The 23,810-nt window shown below is 38.1% G+C and overlaps 1 protein-coding gene across 2 annotated transcripts in view; it reads right to left on the bottom strand.

The window, feature by feature from the left end:
- Window positions 1-23,810, bottom strand: part of vps50 (VPS50 subunit of EARP/GARPII complex) — a 142,233-nt gene that overhangs the window by 4,803 nt on the left and 113,620 nt on the right. For both annotated transcript variants that reach the window (XM_084131302.1, XM_084131303.1), the window contains 4 exons: window positions 18,287-18,435; window positions 12,011-12,107; window positions 10,960-11,118; window positions 3,248-3,369 (listed from right to left, as the gene is read on the bottom strand). In XM_084131302.1, the coding sequence (XP_083987428.1) occupies window positions 3,248-3,369; window positions 10,960-11,118; window positions 12,011-12,107; window positions 18,287-18,435 (527 nt within the window). The remainder of the gene's footprint in view (window positions 1-3,247; window positions 3,370-10,959; window positions 11,119-12,010; window positions 12,108-18,286; window positions 18,436-23,810) is intronic.

Raw genomic sequence — 23,810 nt, 5'->3', positions numbered from 1 at the left:
CTAAACCTAACCCTAATATCTGATTGGTTAATTGACAGAATATATAATCCACCAGCTCTGCAATGCGCCACGCATCAAGTAATCACGTTGAAAGGTCACACGTTTTCCGGTTCAAAAAGGTTGGGAAGGGCGAAAAATTCCATCTCATTTTCTCCTCCAACTTCAAAATCGCCTGACATCTTTGGTTTACCTTTTCATTTATTTTATTTTTTTGTAAGGGCGTTGACTTCGTCTTTGCACGTTCGCTTTGTTAACACTAGGTCGGTACTTCCGCCTACGGATGTTGTGACCTTTCAACGTGATTATGTAATGTATGGCGCATCGCAGAGCTAGTGCAAGATGAGCATTAGTGGTTAAAAAGTATATAAATGTTTATTTATTTTTAGAAAATGACAGATGGTTTTGCTAGATAAGACCCTTATTCCTCGGCCGGGATCGTGTAGAGCCTTTGAAGCTGCACTGAAACTGCAATTCGGACCTTCAAACCGTTGGACCCCATTGAAGTCCACTAAATGGAGAAAAATCCTGGAATGTTTTCCTCAAAAACCTTAATTTCTTTTTGACTGAAGAAAGAAAGACGTGAACATCTTGGATGACGTGGGGGTGAGTAAATTATCAGAGAATTTTAATTCTGAAGTGAACTAATCCTTTAACAACGGTGCATCTCTACCATAAAGGTTGCTCATCCAGCTCAATAGCTTCAGGTCCTCAGGGTGTTTGAGAGCAACGCACCGTTCTGTCAATGTCAAGTATGCGGACCGCGTAAGGGACCAACTATCAAGGGGGGCACTAAACAGCGAGGCACTTATTTGGCTAGCGGTGGCCCTGGTGGGATTGAACATTACAGGAATGATGTTTTAGTAGAAGATTCTCTAGAGTTCCTCATATTCTGGGAACATATTGTCATTCCACAAATGGCCATCTGTGCTGTTGTTGCGCACTCTCTCTTGCACTTGCACTAGGCTTTTCAGCCGTTTAACAAAAGCATGCTCATCTCTGGACGGTGAGCGGTTCCTTCTTTATGCTGCCTTGAGCTATAGAAACGAATAATCAATGGATTAAATGGCATGAAAAATGCATTTTTCAGACACATCAACATCTCACATGCAGCTACATCCTGACATCTACAGTGAAGCTTGAAAATATACCATGAATAACCTCTCTGAAGTCAAGAGGTGTCTGTCAAGTTGTGTCAAAAATGCTTCCAGCAAATCTCCATTACGCTGAAGAGGTGACAAGTACAAAAGCGTTTCTGCAAGTCTGTGAGCTGCAAGATTGCCGGCACACGGAAGATAATATACTGGGGTAAGGAGAGAGTGTTGGAAGACAGGTTGACAACAGTCTCTGGAGAAGACATGGCTTCTAGGTTGCTTGTCACCGTGCCACACAAAAAATCCCTGATGTTCATTTTCAATAATCCAGCTCTTGAATAATGACAAGCAGATGGGTGCAAGAAGAGGAAACAAGAAGGAAAAATAAATATGAAGAAAATCAAACACTGATGGATTTATGTATGCAGTTACTTGAGAGCAACAAAGCCGTTCTGCTCAGAGCACAAAGTCATTACAGACATTTGATGAATCCTCACAGAACTAATGCATTTCTACAATATCTACAGTATGAGAACGTCTCAGGAAAAGGCAAAAACAGAGAAAAACACTCCTTCACATTAATACATGATGAGAGTTGATCCAAACACAAGATCGATGATGCAGCTGAAAATCTTAGTGTTTCTTGCTTTAAATCAAATAACATCAGCACGCAGCAAAAGACTTCACACTCCCCCGAATACAGAGTGATAAAGGGTTTGCTTTGCATCCCCAAAAGAATCACTGCCTGCCACACCATCACCGAAAAGGCCAAAAAGCTCCTCTTGCTAGTAAAAACACCCTATGAGTTAAGTAGAGGAATGAAGAAGGAGAGAAGCTAAAGCTTTCATTCAGGTTTGGTGTTTTTGTACATATGGCTGTGGATTAAAAGCATCTGGCCAATACATTTGCCTTTTGTGTTATCAGATATTTGCTTTAAAAGTAAACATATTGTTGGAGGAAGTCCTAGAAAATCAAACAAGTCTGCTTTCATGACAGGATAAAATGCTTTTGTAGCCATGTATTAAGCATATCCTACCGCTTCAAAGTCTGCGGTCAGTAATATTAAATTAAGGACGTTTTTTATTTCAAATAAATGCTGTTCTTTTAAGCGTTCTATTCATCGTAGAATCCTGAAAAAATGTATCACTGTTTCCACAGAAATATTCAGCAGCTGTTTTCAACATCGGTAATAATAATACATGTTTCTTAAGCAGCAAAACAGCATATTAGAATGATTTCTGAAGGATCATGTGACTGAAGACTGGAGTAATGGCTGTTGAAAACTAATAAAATTTTTATTGATTAGGACTCATCCTCTCTGTTATTATATTGGTTGAGACATTCAATTATCTAGCGATCAGTGTAGCAGCTTTATGCTCATGTCTAAATCCACTTGTGCTTGCTTGTACCGTAAATATCACTGACTTTGTGAGCAGATTTAATCAATTGAGATCTGCCTGAGGAACTTCAAGAAGTTGTTGTTAGGACAAAAGTGAAAAGATTGGCAAAGCTTTTAACCTTCAACATCCATTAAAGCAAAACGGAAAGAGCGTGGCATAACCCAAACACTTTTGAGGTCAGTCCATCTTATAAAACCGAGCAACCGTGCATTTGTAAGAAAAATGAACGGGATGCCAGATACTATATGGAACTCCAGGGGAAAAACTGTCTAGACATCAGCACTTGACATCTGATGCCTCTTTGGGAGACTAGCGAGAAGAAAGTCACTTTTGAGACAAGCCAACATGAAGTCATGCCTGGAATTAGCTGGAAACCATGTGACAAAACATGAACAATTTTGGAAGGATATTTTGTGGTCTGATGAGACTAAACTTGAGCTCTTTGGCCTGAAAGTGAAGTGCTATGTTTGGCGTTAACCAAATACAGCCGATACCAATAATACCAAGCAAAATGGTGGCAATGCCATGCTCTGGCGTACAGTAAACTCTGTGGCAACATGGACCGAGTCTAATATAGGCAAATCCTTGAGGGGAAGCTGAGAGGTAAATACTATTTTCTTTGTTTGGGTTAAGGCTTGAGTAGTTTGTAATGGCCGGTATTTCCAATGAAAACAGTCTGTGGTAGGAGATTTATCTGAGAGCAGGTGGTCTCATATACATCCACACACATTTGGTTCAGCTCGGTGGGTCACTTACCCCTCCACTAATGTCCTGTTGGCCAGACGGATGCAGTGCTCCCATAAGACATTGGACACAGGCAGAGGAATCCGAACTATTTTCGACACGTCTCCCATTCTTTGGTTGAACTTCTCAAACTCCTGCAGAAAACAATTAATGACAATAAAAGGTCAAATGTCATGACACTCATTTTTTGTCTGGATCTATTAATTTAAAGAGAAATAAATAAATATTGAATAATAATAATAATAAAAACATTAAAAATGCAATTCATACATGCAATGATGAGCATGTTTTTAATTTTGGAATTAAAATTCATTTTGATATTTTTTGGAGCGGCATTTAGTAAAAAAAAATGTCAGGGTTATAAAACTGTCCAGACACCAAAGTCCTAAAAAATGTAAATCATTGAATAATTCACAATATTTGTCACAAATACACCCCCCCCCCCCCCCATTTTTTTACTTTAGAAATATATTTTACAACATAATGTTTAAGTACACCCAACAAAGAAAATACAGTATATTATTGTTGTTGTACTTGGTTTCACCACAGCACACTGAAGTGAAACATTTCTTGAAAACGGCATGAACGTTTTTCAAACCACATAGTACATTTCCAAGAGCTTGCATATTTGTTTTAAACTAGATTGTTAAAATTTTTTTATTTTTTGTGTACACTCTTAATTGTCATTGACCCAAAACCATTTAGTCTTGCATCCTCCCTTGTGTGCAGTGCTTGCTGTTAACAATTCACCATAACCATCAGCATTATTATTGGGTGTTGTTGGGACCATCTGCATGAGAGGTCAAGAACAGGCTACAAATAGTATTTTAGGATGCCGCACAAATCCAGAAATTCCAACAAAGGTGTAAATTAACTACAGAGTCAGAGAAGCGTAACAGCGGTCTATAAACGTTCACTGGAGCCATCCTGGCAGGCCATGTTGTCAAACCTACAGGATTCAGGTTATTCAAAGCAGCTCTCTCTAAATCCCTGCAGCGCAGATGTCTGGATAAAGCCGTGCCACATTCAAAAACCTGTACTGTATAAGCCGGCTTCTCACGGAGGTGTTGATTCAGCTGTGCTTGAGCCCATTTCTCTTTCACTTGTGACAGGAAAACCCACCCATAACTTTCTTAACACAATGACATATGGCTCATTTGAGAGCCAAGGACCACATGTACCGTGAGCTCGCACCTTGAATGTTGATACAAAGCCAAAAGCACTGAAACTGCTGTGCAAGTTGTCTGGGTTATTATGCTACCTTTAATCTTGTGAATTCATTTTTACAACGTAGAAATATGGTTTTAAAAGAATGCAAAAGTGATTGTTTAAAGATTACGGTTTCTCAGTATCCAATTATAATATATTGGCCCAGCAAAAGAGACAGTTTAAGAATTCAAACTGAGAACTAATCACAGCAAACATTGATCAGATTATTTGCTCTCAGTCATGTTGATAAATATTAAAGCAATGCAAACCGAAAGGAGTCCCAGTTTTCGATTTCTAACAAACTAATTACGTTACTTAGGTACTTTTTATAGAAAGTAATGCATTGTTACTTTTGCATTACTTTTTCTCACCTGATCTGTGCTTTATTGTAAAACAAAAAAAACAAAAACAAATTCACACCTGTACAAGTAGAGGGCAAATGTGATGTTTAACTAAAGTTATTTTTGCTTTTTCATGTGATTGAATTGGATCAAATGTCAGCAGCAAAGACACTAATAAAGTGAGAAATACAAAATATATTTGTGTTATATTGTGAAATTGCATTTCACTGTTTTTATTCATTCTGAAGAAAACTGAATCTGTTTTTGTGCAAGTGAGATGAGTAAATACCTGCTCACATTTAGTCTAGAACTACAATAACCATCATGTTCACACAGCGCACACAACGCCTCTGCACTTACGCACGGTTTCTCTCAACATGGGGACCGGAGAGCTGTCAGTCAATAAACACCGAAACAAAGCATGTGGTGTTACTTATTTGAAAAAATAAATCAGATATTTTGTTGTAAACTTAAAAGTGCGTTACTTTACTAGTGACTTGAAAAAAGTAATCTGATTACGTAACTTACGTTAAAAAAAAAAACTCTCAGGTGTGCCTTTGTGCTGTTTGATGAAAATTCAACTCAAAGGTTTCACCCACTTACATCCTAAAGAACTGAAATGTCACTTCTGAGCTGTCATCAGTATTGCTTTGAATGGTCACAGTATCAGTCTTATAAATCAACCCCCAGAAAAAAGAAAGCAAAGAATCTCATTTAACCTTCAGAGTTTGTGCGAGCTTTGGAACAGCCTGAAATGTGTTCTTAATTAACCTCTCAGCCTCTTTTTCAACATTATCTATAAGGATGAGATGGGTAAAAGAAGTCAATGGGTAAGCTGTCTGCCCTACTTAATCTAAGGCCGGCGACACACTGGCTGCGTGGCGTGAGCGTGGCGTTTTCTATGTCTTTGCACACCAGAAACGTGTCTGACGCGGCGCTGCTGCTGCTAGGTGACATATGATAAGCCTCATTGGTGATATATTCGACATATGGGGAGAGAGTTGTGGAAGGCCTATATTCATGTTAAACATAAATATATAGCAGCAAAGACAACGTCGGCAGTATTGACGGCAAAATAGGCTACAGAATATTTTGTTCTGTATTTACAGGTGCAATATTTGAAAATCGATAATTATTATTTTACATTAGGTTTTGACATAAATGCAGATATAAATGTAGAGACTTTCAAACATCAAAATGTAATTTATTAATATGTATTCGTGTCAAAATGACAAACATCTTTTCCTATTCTATTTTGCCTGGAAACGCTTCAAACACGCTTGCGTGTCGCGTGAAAAATAGCCGTCGGTTCTATTTCTAGCATGCATGCGTTTTCCGCGCACAAGCTGTAACCTGTTAACATGGGAGACGAAATAAAAACGGACACGCCACGCAGCCAGTGTGTAGCCGGCCTAAGCAAACAGCATTGCTTTTGTCACATGACCATATAGTTAGAAAGGGCCTATCATATACAGATTATTGTGATTAAGAGATCACATTAGAGAAGTGATTTTTATGTTTAAAACGGCTTCTTTATTTTCTTTTCCTTTTTTGTGTGTTTTAAGCATTATTGTTATTGTTATTATTTTTTTCACAGAAAAAGCATCCAGGTGTAAAAATGAGTCTCATACATAAATTGTCTATTTATAAAAATCAAGCAAATTATTATAAAAACTGGTAACTGTCATATACTTGGGGGTAAATTGTGTTAATCTGTAGATTGAGAAATAGTTTTTTGTGTGTCCTTCAAATATTCTGAATATCAAACCTTTTCTGGTTTATAAAAAAATATGAAGCAGGAATATTCTACATTATTCTGCAACATTCTGCAAAATAGAATTCTTTGTCATTCCAAAACTGAATAACTTTCTTATTCAGAGGAACACACAAAAAAGGAAGAAGATGTTTAGATTTTTTTTCCGTCCATACAATTAAAGTCTTAAGGGTATGGAGAAAAACATATCTTCTTTTGTATTCCACTGAAGTCATACAGGTTGAGAACGGCATGTAAATGATGATAGAATTTTCATTATTGGTTGAACTATCCGTTTAAGCAGAAAAAGGAACCGCTTACTGTTACCCTGGAGAAATAAGAATCGGTTCACAAAGTACATGGCAGTTAGAGACAAATAACATTTCTGCATTTCTGCTCTATAATGCAGGCAAGTAATTATACCATGTATTTACATATAAGCAAATGTCCTTTATGTGCCCGGGCACCTGGACTTTTTCATGGTTATTTTAAATAAAGCAAGAGTCACCGTGAGTCACTGCAGTATTTCTGCAGATACATGATTAATTCAGTAATCTTGGCAAACCCAGACAAATTGGCTTCAAACAAACAGACTTGGCGCAGGGCTACAACGATGGCACCGAGAGAAACGGGCACAGCGCTTCACTCAGCGGGTGCACAAAGGTGAGCCTCCTTTCTTCATTTGCAGCCAAGCTCCATTACATTCCCCACTAACACTTTGCAGCTCGGATCAGGAACTTATGTAAATCCACATGATTATGCATATTTCGGAATTCAGCGAGCTTCCTCAGCAAATAAGCCAAAGAGATAATTCAATTGTGAAACCCCATCTGCTCTGAGCTTTTTTTCCTGTCTCTTTATATATGCATCAGCCATTCAAATCGCTCCCAACCCAATGCAAAATTCATATGGGCTAATGAGCTGAGGTTAAAGAAGAGATGTGGACATGCAAAGGAATGAGACGCCCTCAGTCCAGTGATCCTTAACTGAGACATGAGATAACTTTTCCACTCTATAAACTTGCCCTTCAAATTCTGAGTGTGACTCCCAAAGCCTGACCATTTAAATAATTTAGATCCTGACAAATAATTGATAGCCGTGATCTTTCAATCTAGAGGAATTCATGAGGCAGAGTCATTAGGCATAGAGAAAATCTGCATGAAGAAAGCTAACTAGCAACCTTAGGGTAAACATCAATCAAGCCTGCTCGTTGTGGTCTTCAACTTGTTTGCTTGCTTCAGTAGAAGTCACAATAGGGCCAGTATATTAACATAAGACGCATCATTTCCATGCATTGGTAATGTGCTGCATGTGAAATGGTGACAGTGACAGCCGTACTGGGCTTTCCTTCAGAAGTTCAGATCCTCTCCACAGCAGCACCCAGAGGAGCAGCACTTAACCTGAATTATCTCACTTTAAACATGCAGCTGTGTGAGTGGGCATGAGTTCAACAACATGAGGTCCACCGCACACTTAGACTTGATTTCACTTGATGAGAATTTATCTGCTGTGCCTGCAATGACATTCATTCAGAAATCAAATACTGATAATAACAAAGTTGGCAAAATAGCCATACATACATATACAGTATGTATGTACAGTATTATATATATATATATAATACATATAATAATATATTTGCGGATGATGTTGTCATGTTGGCCTCATCAGACCAGGACCTTCAGTGTGCACTGGGACGGTTTGCAGTCGAGTGTGAAGCGGCTGGAATGAGAATCAGCACCTCCAAGTCCGAGGCCATGGTACTCAGTCGGAAAAGGGTGGCTTGTCCGCTTCAGGTTGGTGGAGAGTTCCTGCTTCAAGTGGAGGAGTTCAAGTATCTTGGGGTCTTGTTCACGAGTGAGGGAAGGGTGGAACGGGAGATTGACAGACGGATCTGTGCAGGTTCTGCAGTAATGCGGTCGATGTACCGGTGTGTCGTGGTGAAGAAAGAGCTGAGCCGCAAGGCGAAGCTCTCGATTTACCGTTCAATCTACGTTCCTACTCTCACCTATGCTCATGAGCTGTGGGTCATGACCGAAAGGACAAGATCCCAGATACAGGCGGCCGAAATAAGCTTTCTCCGCAGGGTGGCTGGGCGCTCCCTTAGAGATAGGGTGAGGAGCTCGGTCACTCGGGGGGAGCTCAGAGTAGAGCCGCTGCTCCTCCACAACGAGAGGGGCCAGCTGAGGTGGCTCGGGCATCTTTTCCAGATGCCTCCTGGACGCCTTCCCAGGGAGGTGTTCCGGACGAGTCCCACCGGGAGGAGACCCCGGGGAAGACCTAGGTTGACACGCTCCCGGCTGGCCATGGGAACGCCTCGGTATTCCCCCAGAAGAGCCAGAGGAAGTGTCTAGGGAGAGGGAAGTCTGGGCGTCTCTGCTTAGACTGCTGCCCTGCGACCCGGTCCCGGATAAGTGGAAGAAGATGGATGGATATACCATATATAAATTACCATTCAAAAGTTTTGGGTCGATAAGATTTGTTTTTGAGTCTCTACATTCAGTAAGAACATTAATATTGTGAAATATTACACTTTAAAATAACTTTAAAATATTAAATTAACATCATAATGCAGTGAATAACTGAAGCAATGCAACATCTATTATTAATACCACACATTACCTTACATGAATAGTATCAATATAACTAATTATTTTTTATGAGTAATGCAATAATGTAATCTGTTACTTTTAGAAATAATGTTCCTCTTATGCAGTACATGAAAGTATGTAATGTAAATTGCAGATAAATAATAAATAATTCCAGACTGCAGCACCCAGGAGCTGATATTTAGAGCCCTGCATTTCAGCCCGAGCCCGACGGGCCCCGACTTTTTTACGCCCCTAGGGCCGGGCTTCGGGCCAATTTTCACGTCATAGTTCACATGCGGGCCGGGCCTCGGGCCTTTTTTGAGTTATCCTTCTTTTTATATTTTTAGACATTAATAAAAAAAAAAATATGAGAAGTTGACGTCGACGATAGAAAAACAAACATAGAAAGACATTTAATAACCTCATAACTTTCATAAACTTATAATTACACTGACATATGATTGACATGACAGTCGCACGCACGCACGCACACACACACACACAGAAGGTTTCCCATCAGCGGAACCAACGATTCACCTCATGTGCAAATAATGGAGAATATTAAGAGAAAAATCGCAAGTGATAGAAGAGAGGACTAGGTTAAAATCTTCCACTGTGGATGCTATTCTTTTTCTCCACGATGCTCTGTAAAAGACTGTTCTAACTTTTCGTTTGATTGGACTTTATTTTCGTTTAACTGTTGGAAACTACTGATGTTTTTCGTTTTTCGTTCGATTGGACTTTATTTTCGTTTAACTGTTGGAAACTACTGGAAAAAAGAATGGCCATGTTCTGTGGTGCATTTTTGAGGTAAGATAACCTGCAAGTTTGTTTTTGATTTATTTAATTTAATTTGTTTAGATTGACTATTGCTCATTTCGTTTGCGAGCGCTGTTGCGAGCAGCCTGAGCCTGCCTCAGTATTTCAAAAAAAAATTACTCACTGTGGTTTAATAAATAAACATTAAACTAACTGTCTGTGTGATATGCATGAAGTGTTTTATATCTATGGATTTTATTGTAGCTAAGTAAAGTATTAGCGTTGATTTGAGAGGCTAAATTGATCAAACATGTTTTACTCGCTGTTGGCTCGGCTTGCTTGGCCGTCATTTTTTTTTTTAAATGCTTCAAACATTTGTCTAAATTAGCTTAATAAAGAAATGAAATGAAAAGAAAAGAAACATAACTAACAAAACAGACATATTTTAATGGCAGTCTGCCGCTGTAAAAAAAAAAAAAAAAAAAAAAAAAAACGGGCTCGGGTCGGACTCGGGCTGATAATTCTGATGAGCTGTCGGACACGGGTCGGGCTAGGGCCTGAGCGTCTCGGGCCAGGGCCGGGCTCGGGCCTAGATTTGAGGCCCGTGCAGGGCTCTACTGATATTCCCTCACCTCATCAGTAAAGTCAACCCATAATCACATCCGTCACTTGAGTGAGTGTTTGTACAGTGTTTGAGTCGTCGCCTGTCTCTCTCAGTTAAACGCAGCATGTCAACCTTAACTTGAGACCTCTGGATAACCTTCTGAAACACACATTCTGACACCACAAATTTCGATCATCGAGTGTCCTGTCAGGTGAGTACAGCAGATGAGTGGATAGGACATGTCAGCAAGGCTCTGCCACTGTGGCATGACAGTTTCCTTAAAACTAAACAAACCGTGCTGTAATTGACTAAGCAAGCCAAGAATATGAGTGGAGAAACGGTTGGCTGATCTTTACTGATGCACGTCTAAGTGTGTTCTCCTCTAGTGTGAAAATGAACAGAGAGGAGGGAGGCCACACGTTATTCTCGCACATAAAACCCACTGCACGACCTCAAAAACACATTACCTTTAAAAGGACATCCACATAGATGTTGTGCTGTGACATTATCTCTTTAATGTCCCATTTCACTCCAGCCATCAGTAACAGCATCTGTTCGTAATCTATGGCTTTGGCCGCCACAATCCAGTAAATGGGTTTGCGGAGCTCGCTGGCTGTAGATACAGTCTATAGAGATAAGAGCATAGAAAAGGTCAAAATAAAGAGCACCTATACATAACCATCAGGCAAAGTGTGGAAAACAGTTCAGTATTAGTCAAATATCCAAGATCCAAAAACATTTTTAAGTAGTTGCTGTACATGAATTGCTATGTACTCATAACAAAAGTATGTAGTGATAAAGAAACCCTAGAATCCCCCAAATGTTCTATTGTGCAGCTTTACTTCTTAATGATACTTTCAGTTCTAAGCAATGAATAATAAGGATATTCATAAAAAGGACGTATATGCTCTAAAATGGGAATCAATTTCCCCCAATTCAACTCAAAAATGAAGTTCAGTTACTGCTTTAAATTAAGTCATTTCAACTCATTTAAAATAAATAAATAAATTGCCTAAATTAAGAAAACTAAAATCATATGTGGATGTAAAGATACAAAATGTACATTTAAATTAAATATGCATATATTTAGAAGAATAAAGAATAACAAAAAAGGAAATAAAATACTGGTAAAATGTTTATCCAGCAAGATTATTGGAAAATTATGAAAAAAAAAAAAAAAAACAGAAATAGAGTATCATTTGTTTTAAAGGTTAACATACAGAGCACAAACTGAATAAACTTTTACAAGGCTTTTACAAAAACTTTTATAATTAGTATATTAAACTTCATATCACCTAATATTGTTATAGTCTATTGCTGGGTGATTTATGTCAAACACTCCACACCGTCCGATCACACAGACAGCAGAGCTCATCAATAGTCATTTTGTGTCTTATAACAGAAGTTACACATTTTAAAGCCTCTAGAGATCCTGCATCAGACAGGAGGGAGATTGAAAAGACTCTGAAAAGGAGAGAGTGGAAAGATCAGGGCCATAAACAGGGGGATGAAACGGACCTGTGAGTAGAACTGCTGGAGGAAGGGCTTCTTGGCTGAAGGCATCATGGTGTCGAGATGAGGCTGAAGGAACTCAAACTGCTCCGCCAGAAAAACTCTGCAGGGAAGAAAAGGCCCAAATCAGAGAGCGCTTTTCAGCAAAACAATCACTATATGACATTACCCGCAGGGAACTGGCTGTGCTGAAAACTAGTTACAGTGGTGAAAAAAAAAAAGGTGTGATGTGACTAGGAAGTTCAATGCTTACATTTTAAGCTTACATTTTTTTTTTTTTTCAGACAAGACCTACAGATAGACTGAGAGCTAAATATAAGGGCTTCTATATTAAGAGCTACAGTTACTATAAAAATATTTCACTGTTTTTTTTTAAATCACAACATTGAACCTCAGATTATTTGACACTGATATACAGAAAAAAAAAAAAGAAATTCAGTTTATTTTCAGTTTTCAATTTTCTAGTTATTAAACACAAAGTAAGTTTTCTCCCCTTCAAGACAGTATTTATGTAGATTTCTACAATCAATTAAATAACATTGGCTACGCACCGCAGTTGAAATTTGTCTTTGTCCATATCTAAAGCATTAAACGCATTAAAGAGAGATACATAACCAAAAGATTACTAAAAAACCTCACCAAAGGCAAGTGTGTCATTTCAAAAGAAAACAAACAACTATTCAAAACTAAAACAATCCATTGGTAAAAATTGTATTTGTATAACTGTCGATATCTGACATTATAGTGTGTTTTTGTGTTAATTGGTGAGAAAGTCAAATTAAGTAAATACTATACTATACTTTTTATAGGCAATGTAATGAGATCGGAAATTACCATTTGTTAGCATAATTTTCGAACTGCTGAATTATTAGTTTTTCTGTTGTTTTGTCTTACAACCTAAACTTTGAAAAACAAGATGGCTCACACAGTCATAAAATTAATGTACGTGGTCTGAGCAAATCAACTGCATCCAGGAATCAAAACAAAATTCTGCAGGCAAAGAATTAACTGAAAGAAGAGGTAATTATAAATCACTGACTCCTAACGCTGCCAATGGCTGTGTACAACCGGGACCGCTCACCAAACACTGCCAGGTAATTTATGCTAATGACAGCCCACATACAGAGATAAGAGTTCAATGAGCAATGAGAGTCCACATATTTGCATATAACACCTAATGAACACTAGAGTTGATGTGAAAGCAGAATATGAAAAGTTATATGTTGAAGAATTCGATTTTCTGTGAGGTACTGAATATTGTTATGCAGAATAAGTTTATTACTTTTTTTTGAGAAAACATTTAATGACAAATATATTTCCTTTTAGAAACAATCTGCCAAAATGTAGGTTTTCAGTGTATTATAGTTGGTGAAATTTTTCTAATCTTTATGAAAAAAGTCTCTTATGTTCACTAAGGCTGCATTTATTTAATCAAATAAAACAAAATAAAGTAAAACAATTCACTAACGCCTGTCCCTAAATATTACAATTTGAAATAACCGTTTTCTAGTTTATGTAATTTATTCCTGTGATGGCAAAGCTTATTCCTATTTCAGTCTTCAGGGTCACATGATCCTTCAGAAATCATTCTAATGATTTGTATCAATATGCTAATATTATCAATGTTGTAAACAGTTGTGCTTTTTAATATTTTTATGGAAGCCTTAATACATTTTTTGTCAGGATTCTCTGATGAATAGAAATGACATTTACAATGTTATAATGTCAATTTTGGTCAATTTAGTGTGCCTTGCAAAATTAAAGTACTAACTTACTTAAAGTACTAATATATATATGTATATATAGTGGGGAGAACAAGTATTTGATACACTGCCGATTTTGCAGGTTTTCCTACTTACAAAGCATGTAGAGGTCTGTAATTTTTATAATAGGTACACTTCAACTGTGAGTGACGGAATCTAAAACAAAAATGTATGATTTTTAAATAATTAATTTGCATTTTATTGCATGACATAAGTATTTGATCACCTACCAACCAGTAAGAATTCCGGCTCTCACAGACCTGTTAGTTTTTCTTTAAGAAGCCCTCCTATTCTCCACTCATTACCTGTATTAACTGCACCTGTTTGAACGTGTTACCTGTATAAAAGACACCTGTCCACACACTCAATCAAACAGACTCCAACCTCTCCACAATGGCCAAGATCAGAGAGCTGTGTAAGGACATCAGGGATAAAATTGTAGACCTGCACAAGGCTGGGATGGGCTACAGGACAATAGGCAAGCAGCTTGGTGAGAAGGCAACAACTGTTGGCGCAATTATTAGAAAATGGAAGAGTTCAAGATGACGGTCAATCTCCCTCGGTCTGGGGCACCATGCAAGATCTCACCTCGTGGGGCATCAATGATCATGAGGAAGGTGAGGGATCAGCCCAGAACTACTCGGCAGGACCTGGTCAATGACCTGAAGAGAGCTGGGACCACAGTCTCAAAGAAAACCATTAGTAACACACTACTCCGTCATGGATTAAAATCCTGCAGCGCACGCAAGGTGCCCCTGCTCAAGCCAGCGCATGTCCAGGCCCGTCTGAAGTTTGCCAATGACCATCTGGATGATCCAGAGGAGGAATGGGAGAAGGTCATGTGGTCTGATGAGACAAAAATAGAGCTTTTTGGTCTAAACTCCACTCGCCGTGGAAGGAGGAGGATGAGTACAACCCCAAGAACACCATCCCAACCGTGAAGCATGGAGGTGGAAACATCATTCTTTGGGGATGCTTTTCTGCATAGGGGACAGGATGAGTGCACCGTATTGAGGGGAGGATGGATGGGGCCATGTATCTCGAGATCTTGGCCAACAACCTCCTTCCCTCAGTAAGAGCATTGAAGAGGAGTCGTGGCTGGGTCTTCCAGCGTGACAACGACCCGAAACACACAGCCAGGGCAACTAAGGAGTGGCTCCGTAAGAAGCATCTCAAGGTCCTGGAGTGGCCTAGCCAGTCTCCAGACCTGAACCCAATAGAAAATCTTTGGAGGGAGCTGAAAGTCCGTATTGCCCAGCGACAGCCCCGAAACCTGAAGGATCTGGAGAAGGTCTGTATGGAGGAGTGGGCCAAAATCCCTGCTGCAGTGTGTGCAAACCTGGTCAAGAACTACAGGAAACGTATGATCTCTGTAATTGCAAACAAAGGTTTCTGTACCAAATATTAAGTTCTGCTTTTCTGATCTATCAAATACTTATGTCGTGCAATAAAAAAAAATTAATTACTTAAAAATCATACAATGTGATTTTCTGGATTTTTGTTTTAGATTCCGTCACTCACAGTTGAAGTGTACCTATGATAAAAATTACAGACTTCTACATGCTTTGTAAGTGGGAAAAGCTGCAAAATCGGCAGTGTATCAAATACTTGTTCTCCCCACTGTATATGTAAGGAATAATTGACGACAGGCCGTTGAATTATTAGAAAAATAATGCACACCCGAGGTGGTAATGCGGTCACGACGCGAAGCGGAGTGGCCGTTCACCTCGGGTGTGCATTATTTTTCTAATAATTCAACGGCCTGAAGTCAATTATTCCGCTTATACTACAGTTACCACACCTCGAAACATTGTTCAGATTATGTATTTCAAGACGTCTGTAAAGTTTTTGTCATTAAAACGCTCTTGTATGTAGGACTAATTTCTTACGCATCTAATCCCATGCCTCCGTTGCTAATTCCAAAACGTCATTTTAGAGTTAGTAACGGAGGTTTGAGCCACTGATAGCAGACTAATGCTGGGGACACACGACTAGCAGACACATTCTCTGACTGTTTTCATCGCAGCATATTTTAAACACCGACTTTGAACACAGACTGAACGCGCTGAACACGCGTTTGGACATGATCAGTCATCATAAGAATCAAATAACATTCATAACCGGCCTTAAAGTGTGTCCCCGGCTTTATGCAGTTATTAATGCAGTTATTAGAGAGACATGTGCAATAATGAGACAGAAAAGCATGTGCGTCAATATTATTATTTATTTATTTATTTATTAATTCAATTCGTTTTAATTAATTCGTTAATTCTTTTGTTTCTATTATTGACAGATGACAGTAGACTAGCCAAATAAATGAAACACAAAGCCCTTTTAACAAGTAGGCCAATCAATAATTATTTATTTGTTAAATTATCTGCAATAAAAATCCGTGCTGCAGGACTATCCATTTATTTAGCCTATATTCAGTTTAATTTTCTATTGATTATAATATAGATAGGACTATATACTTTATTTATTAAAATTAAACTGCATGTTTCCATTGATTGTGAAGCTAGACATTGAAAATTGCAGATCAAGCGCATGGGGCTAAATGTTTTTTCTTGTTATGAATTGTATCCAATTTTCCGTTATTACAGTTAACTACGCGAAGTGATATGGAACTGTAATGCGGTCAAGACCTGCCTGGAACTACTTTAGCCGTGCGTTTCCCTGAAAATAATGCACACCTTAGAACGTTCATCAACCAATCAGATTCAAGCATTCAACGGCCCTGTAGTATAAATATAAATAATGTATATATATAGTTTTATATATATATAGTTTCATACATGTGGTGTCGATGGAATAGGGTATAATTGAAGATTCGTATGGTTACGCTTGTATAAATACAGCACTCAGAAAGTAACAAGAGACCCTGTTTTGTCGCTTATCTTTCACACCCTCATGCCTGCTCTCTGCTCAGACTCTGAAGCCTTCATTGATTATTCCATTAAGCAGGATGAGGAGAAAACAAGAGTGAGAATAAAACTCACATGTGACCTTCTCAAAAAAAAGAGGTGTTTTTGTGTGTAGTGCATTCTAAGCATGAACATGCTCCACAAGGAAAGCCCATCTTCACCGCTTTGATGACTCAATGTGGTTGAGTTTTTGTGCATCAGGAAGAAGCGGACAGCCATTCGTTCCCAAGAAGAACTTTTTCCAGGCTTAGCCTCTGGATCTTCTGATCCGTCTTCAGTCTAAGACTTTGAAAATGTTCTCCAGCACAACGCTTGGCACGAATCGAACGCCATCTGGATGCATCTAAAGCAACTATAGGGAGGATCAAACTCTCTCTGTGAATTTACAAGGGAGTATTCCCTGCAGTTTCATGAAGGCTTAACGTCTTGCTGAACAGTCGGTCGAACGGGAAAAAGGTCAGAATAGGAGGACTGGAAGATAAAACGTGGTTTGAAGGCCTGACGACTTGCTCTCTGGAATAATGGAGGAGATTCAGGTAGCTCTCATCAGCCCCTGCGGTGTCACATCACTTAATGAAATGAACTCTCCTTTCTGTTGCCAAAGCTGGTTCAGCCCACTCCTGTAGACTCATCCGCAGGGAGAGCAAGGCTTAATGGGGTTCGCTGATTAGATAATAACCACAGTGATATGACTGATTGGTTAGACAGGCTTGGTTGAAAGGAGGCTGCTGAGGTTAGACATTCAAGACCTAGCAACAATAAGCTTGATTTTTAATGTAAATGTGTTCATTTGTGTGCTTCTGCTACAGAGAAATCACACATACAGCTGGATATATGAAGCTGATACCGTCTGGCTGGTTTCTCTTCTTAAATGCATTAAAATTTATTTTTGAAGAAGAAATTGGTTCTCAAATGCAGTAAAATAAACTTATTTCAAAAACATTAAAATCTTAATTAGTAAAATAACATATAATTAATTAATTATTATAAATAAATGCTGTGTGTATACATATAGCAGTGGCCATGATGTCCGGAAGGGATATTTGTTTTTAATGACCCTACAAGTTCAATTAAACCATCAACTTATGAGGAAAATATTTATATATTTTTTAAATAGTTTGAATATTAGAGAAGAACAAAACACTAAACCTGGTTAAGGTAGTTATCTGACAAAATTATAAGTCAAATTAAGGCAAACTACAACTACAGGTTTTATTTTACGAATAAAAAAAGCAGCTCACAGGAAAAAGCCTACACTGACTACAACATAATCAGTTATTAATATTTCATTAGTTCTCGTTTTGGCAGGTGTTCATAATTGCTTTGTATGACAGCCTGGCCAAAAATGATGTCCACACAATTTGCCATGTTTCATTGCATTATCACAATCAAAACAACTAAGCAACATGCTTACAAAATCTTTTTAAAGACATTTTTAATAATATTTGAATAAAGGGTGAAGATGTCAATTTTTTTAACTGTTGGCCACAACTGCACATATTTGTAACGAAAACAAGGGTGAGTAAATAAAATAATAAAAACAACTTTCATATTATGTGGAACTCTGTCTTTAAGTAAGTCGGTTTATAGTAGCTTACAGTGATTCAGTGGCGACGACTCTCTCAGCCAAACCATAGAGCGTTTCACTGGCCGTCAGGATCACCAGCTGACTGAGATGAGGACTGGGAACCTTCTCCTTCCTTTCCTCAGGAGAAACATGAGGACCTGCGCTCTCCCCTCCAGCCTCCTGCAGGAACAACAACAAACATTTAGGCCATTTTAAAACAAACTCGCGGTTCGGTTGAGGCGAGAAAGCAATCCGACCCAACGGACCAAGCGGTATCAATATATTCATAATATAATTCATATATATGACCAATAAGAGGACAGATTTACTCACATGTGACTTGCATAAACACATTTTGGTACGCTTTGAAATGTTGCCTTGTGAAAGTGAACCGAACCAAGAAGAAAATGCAACATTGTAACAAATTAAGTCCCTGTTTTGGAATAAAGCAAACAATCTACAGATCTAAAAATGGCCGTTTACACCTGGTATTAAGATGAGTTTTGGTCGATTGGGTCACAACACAAGTGGACGCTAAATACAGGTGTAAATGGGGTCTAAAACGTTTTGAGCTTGTCCACTTTCGTCCACTTCCAGAGGTAAAGCGCAATCGGCCGGATTGCTTTCGTAGTGTAAACGCTCATGTGGTTGAATGTGTTCAAACAGCCGCGAAAGACCTTCTACTCCCCGCCTACTGACCTAATGCCTAAACATTATGGGAAGAGCGCTAGCCAGACGGGATTTAAACGTTGTCGCCTGGAGACCCAAGTTTGGTTTGAAGACGAAAATCGTACCAAGCACAAAGTTCTCTCACTATTCCTGATTTTTAACACACACTCACAGTGTTCGGCGTGGTCTGGCGGCCATCAGAGAAGAAACTAAAGTTGATGCTCTACGTGTGTTTTTCCATCGTCTCTGGGCGCGTTCATATATATATTGCACAATGCCCTCCCCCTCGAAGAAATCAGGACAGAAGTGTTTGAAAGTGGGCAAAAGAGCTGGATTAAAACACCAGGTGTAAACAGGAATGTGTCTTCCTCGTCTACATGTGATCCGATCGACCAAAACATCTTAATACCAGGTGTAAACGGCTCTAGACTCATCCTGCCCGAATGAAAGTAATAGGACTGAAATTATTCCTCAAAAGAATATGGTGTCCAGACTCCAGTAAAATACTGCCAGTACTTATTTATTTAACAAACAAAATGAACAGAGGTTTAATAATATGCTTTGAATGACTGATTTCAGATTCAGAAATGTGCACATATAGTGTTGGAACTGGGGTTTTTCCAACCAATTATCCTGAAAAATGTCTTGGTTAAAGGAAAAAGCTTTCCTTTGAAATACTACTTGCTGGACATACAGAAACAAAATGTTCTTCTAACACTATTGTGCACCATTAAGTAAGTCATAGTCGCTTTTCATTACCAGAAAGTGGATAACTACTTTAGAGGTTTAGAGTTACAATAAATGAGCTGTCAAATGAGACCAAACACAGTATAAAACAACAAAAACAAATATTTAATGAGGAACTGTGAGTTCTGTGACCACATGCTAATGCTTTGCTCATATGTATTGTAGCCTATATTAGGATTGCACACGCTTCTGCTTTCCCATCATCCTGGGTTGTAAGGTGAAGCGTCCTTTCAGTCTTTAATAACCATTTTCAAGAGTGCTTTGCAGCAAATGGCACAGGCCTACACACTCACCAAAGAAAACCATGATGTAACAGAATGAGAGCCATTAAAACCCCAAATTAACAAACCGTGCTGTGTATTTACTCACATTTACTTTAACTGAAATCCCATTTAGATGTCACATTAACACAAATACCATATAATCAAACTGTAATCACTTCATTTAAAAGTCTGCTCTAAAGAATAATTCACTCAAAAATGAAAGTTCAGTCATTTATTCTCCTCCTGTCGTTGCAAACCTGTATTTTCTTCCTTGATTCAGGGTTATTATTAACTAAAACTATCAAAAACATTTCTGTTAATTGAAATAAAGATGAAATAAAATAAAATATAAATATGAATTATATGTTTATTTATAGTGCTTCAGTGAGTGTACTATATATGTTTATAATAATAATTATTATTAAATATTAATTATAAAAATATAAATGTAGAAATGTTGCCATAAACTGAAATGTTAAAGCACTACAATTATTAACTGAAAATAAATACATACTAACTAAAAACTTGAGCTGTGTCTGAAATCACTCACTCGTTCACTAATTTCTAGTGCATGGCAGTTCAGTCCACTATAATGATGATTAATAATGATAAAAAAGGAAAGAATTACAACCAGTGTGAAATAAAGCAGGAATAAAAAAGCTGCAAACTTCATCTCTCGTTCAAACTCGCTTGCTCCCTCTTGCAGCTTGCGTTGGATTATGGGAAATAGTGCTTCAGTGAGTGTACATAGGATGTACTCTTGAAATCAGAGTGCATTGTGGGTATAAAGGAGTGAGCGAACACAAGGAAATGAAGTTGTTTCCCCGATATACAGTGCACTATAGTAGTATAGTAGTGCACTATATAGGAGATAGGAAACGGGTTTCGGACACAGCTTACCTAAAACTGAAAAAAAATAAAAAAATAAAACCTAAATAGCAATATTAAAATAATAATACAAATAATAAAATGACAAAAGCACATACTAAAATGACTAAAAATTCAACTAAAATGAACATGAAAACTAAAAATATAAAAATAAAAGCTAATTCAAAATATTAATACAACTATAATAAAACTAAAATCACAGAAATTGATTAATGTTCACTTTGGAAAGACCAACGACTTTTTTGTGAGCATCTCCTTTTGTGATTGACGGAGTGAAGAAAATAAAGTGGTTGTGGAACAACAAGAGTAAATGATGACAGGATTTTCATATTAAATATTGCAATAAAAAATTGCAAACAATTCAGAGCAGGCCAAAAACCCCCCCAAAACAATCTGTTCTTTAGGTGATGTGAAAACAGCTCGCATTAACCTGAGGAATCATCTCACAAAACATGAAAATTGGTTTGAGATATCACAACAGTGCAATGCAATTTGATCTTTGCCATTGCATCATTAATATTCAAAGCCTTATTTCCCAATATCCTTACACTAACCAGTTCAGGCCATATGTTATTACCGCTGAAGTGCTGCCTTTGCGGATGTGTGTATTACATTCTACATGAATGAATCATACAACTTGATTTGATAGTGTAGACATCTCCCTGTAGAATTAAAAAGAGATCCAATCCAGTCTGCATGCATCGCTTACAGATTTAGAAGAGCATTCAACGTTAACTAATATATGTGTGGGTGGGAAATTTTTTTTTTTTTTTTTAAAAACAAAAATTCAATTTATCAAAAGTGATAGTAAAGACATTGCTATTTACAATATTTATAAAAACGGTTACTGGTTTCCATAAAAAATATTAGGCAGCACAATTCTTTTCAACATTGATAATAATTAAAAATGTTACTTATGTAGCAAATCAGCATATTAGAATGATTTCTGAAGGATCATGTGACACTGAAGACTGGAGTAAGGATGCTGAAAGTTCAGGTTTTTCATCACAAGATAAATTACATTTTATATATACAAAATTAACAATATTACTGCACTAATATTATTAGTACTGTGCTTTTGATCAAATAACTGCGCTTTTGATCAAATAACTGCTGCCTTGGTGAGCATGAGATAATTCTTTCATAAATATTGAAACATCTTACCGATCCCAAACTTAAACATTCCCAGCGTTCACTTTTCTTTCCAGAGAACAATATAAATTATTGGAGAGCAAATAGCAGGCAATTCAGCATCAATGAATTCTGACCGGAGTCTATTAACTGTCTCTGCACTTTGGTCTAAACATGAAAGACTCTGAGGTCATTTCCTGGCCACCAATTTCACCATGTTCAAAGCTGAAAGCAATATTGATCTTTTGTCCAGTGTAATATATTCAGAATTATATGGCCACTATATGACATTCATCCTTTCAATGAGGTCAGAACAAATATCTTCCAAAAACATATTTATGCTGAAGGATGCAAGAGAAATCTTTCATCGGATTGTACTATATATATAAAAAAACACTGTCCATTGTAATCAATCTGTCCATGAAATGACCTTTAAAAGACCATAACCCAAAGGCATGTGCAGTACACGACGTCTGATGAAATGTGAAACGAAATGCCAACTACAGAGACATCTTAAACTTACACATATAAAACAGCAAAGGCCCTATCAGACACCCGGCGCAATGCAGCGCAGAACGCGATGCAAGTGTTTTTTGCTAGTTTCAGCCTGACGCAGTTATGATTTTCACATCCTGCGCAACGTTGTTTAAATAGGAAATGCATTTGCGCCCATTTGTGCGTGCTGGTCTGAAAACGAGGTGTGTTCTGGCGCATTGTTGGTGCGTTGCTATTTTGAGGCAACTGAAAAAGACATTGACCAACTGAAACCTGGTCTAAAGTCAATGGCGCAATATTTTTTTTGTTATTTAAAGAGCGCATTAGTAATGTGCACCTAGAGGCGGGTCCACAACACGCGTACACTCTGCTTATTACACACACAGGGACGCGCAGCAACACACAAACATGCCAGATGTTAAAAATAAAAGAATTACAATGGAAAAGATTATTATTGTGTACATAAAGATATGGTGGAATCCGGCTTGTCCCGTAGATGGTCTGTTCGCGTGCTTTGCACCTCACGCACAAGCAGATCCGTTTGCGCTCTGGAGAAGCGTTCAGTCTTTCCGCTTGCAAATTCCGTCATGTAAATAGCGAATCCACCATGGCGTGAGCGCAACTGGCATTTAAAGGGAATGGGAAAATAGACTCTGATTGGTTTATTGCACGTAAATCCGAAAACACACCCATTACTCATTAAGAGAATAGGGACAACCCTTTTAGACCATGCGCCGCACGCGCAGACCATTTTTCCTGTCGTTAAACTAGCAAAAGTGGATTCGGACACACCCTAAGTGCAATTACACCCTGCGCTTTAGACCATGCACTTAGAGCATTAAAATAGGGCCCTAAAAGTGTTCAGCCCTCTCTGACTGAGTCATGCTTTTATTTACACCATTTAATCTTGTTTTGTTTGTTTTTTATGTTTTTTTGTGCTAATCAACATTGTAAACTAACAAAGAGTCTAAATAAATGCTGAATACTGCAGGAAACCCTAAATGGAGTCTCCAAGACACCAGTGAGCCAAAGTATAAAGCCAAATCTACTTAAAAACAACAATGTTAAAATGTCCTGGAGTGGCCAAGTCAGAGTCCAGGTCTCAATCCACTTGAGAATTTATAGCTGAACTTGAGGAAGGACAACAAATCTGGTTCTTCATGAAACCGGCTGAGTTTGAGCAGTTCTGCACAAAAGAATGAAGATAAATTGCAGTCTCCAGATGTGCAAAGCTGATAGGGACCTATACTGTGTATGAAATCGCATACTATATAGTAGGTGCTACACTTGGTTTGAAAATTTCTTCATGACTGTTAAAAAAGTATGGTATGCATGCGTGTAGTAAGCAGGACTTGACATTAA

This window comes from Abramis brama (genome assembly GCF_963993115.1).
Source record: "Abramis brama genome assembly, chromosome: 12".
NCBI lineage: Eukaryota > Metazoa > Chordata > Actinopteri > Cypriniformes > Leuciscidae > Abramis > Abramis brama.
This window is presented reverse-complemented; position numbering and strand designations above follow the sequence as displayed.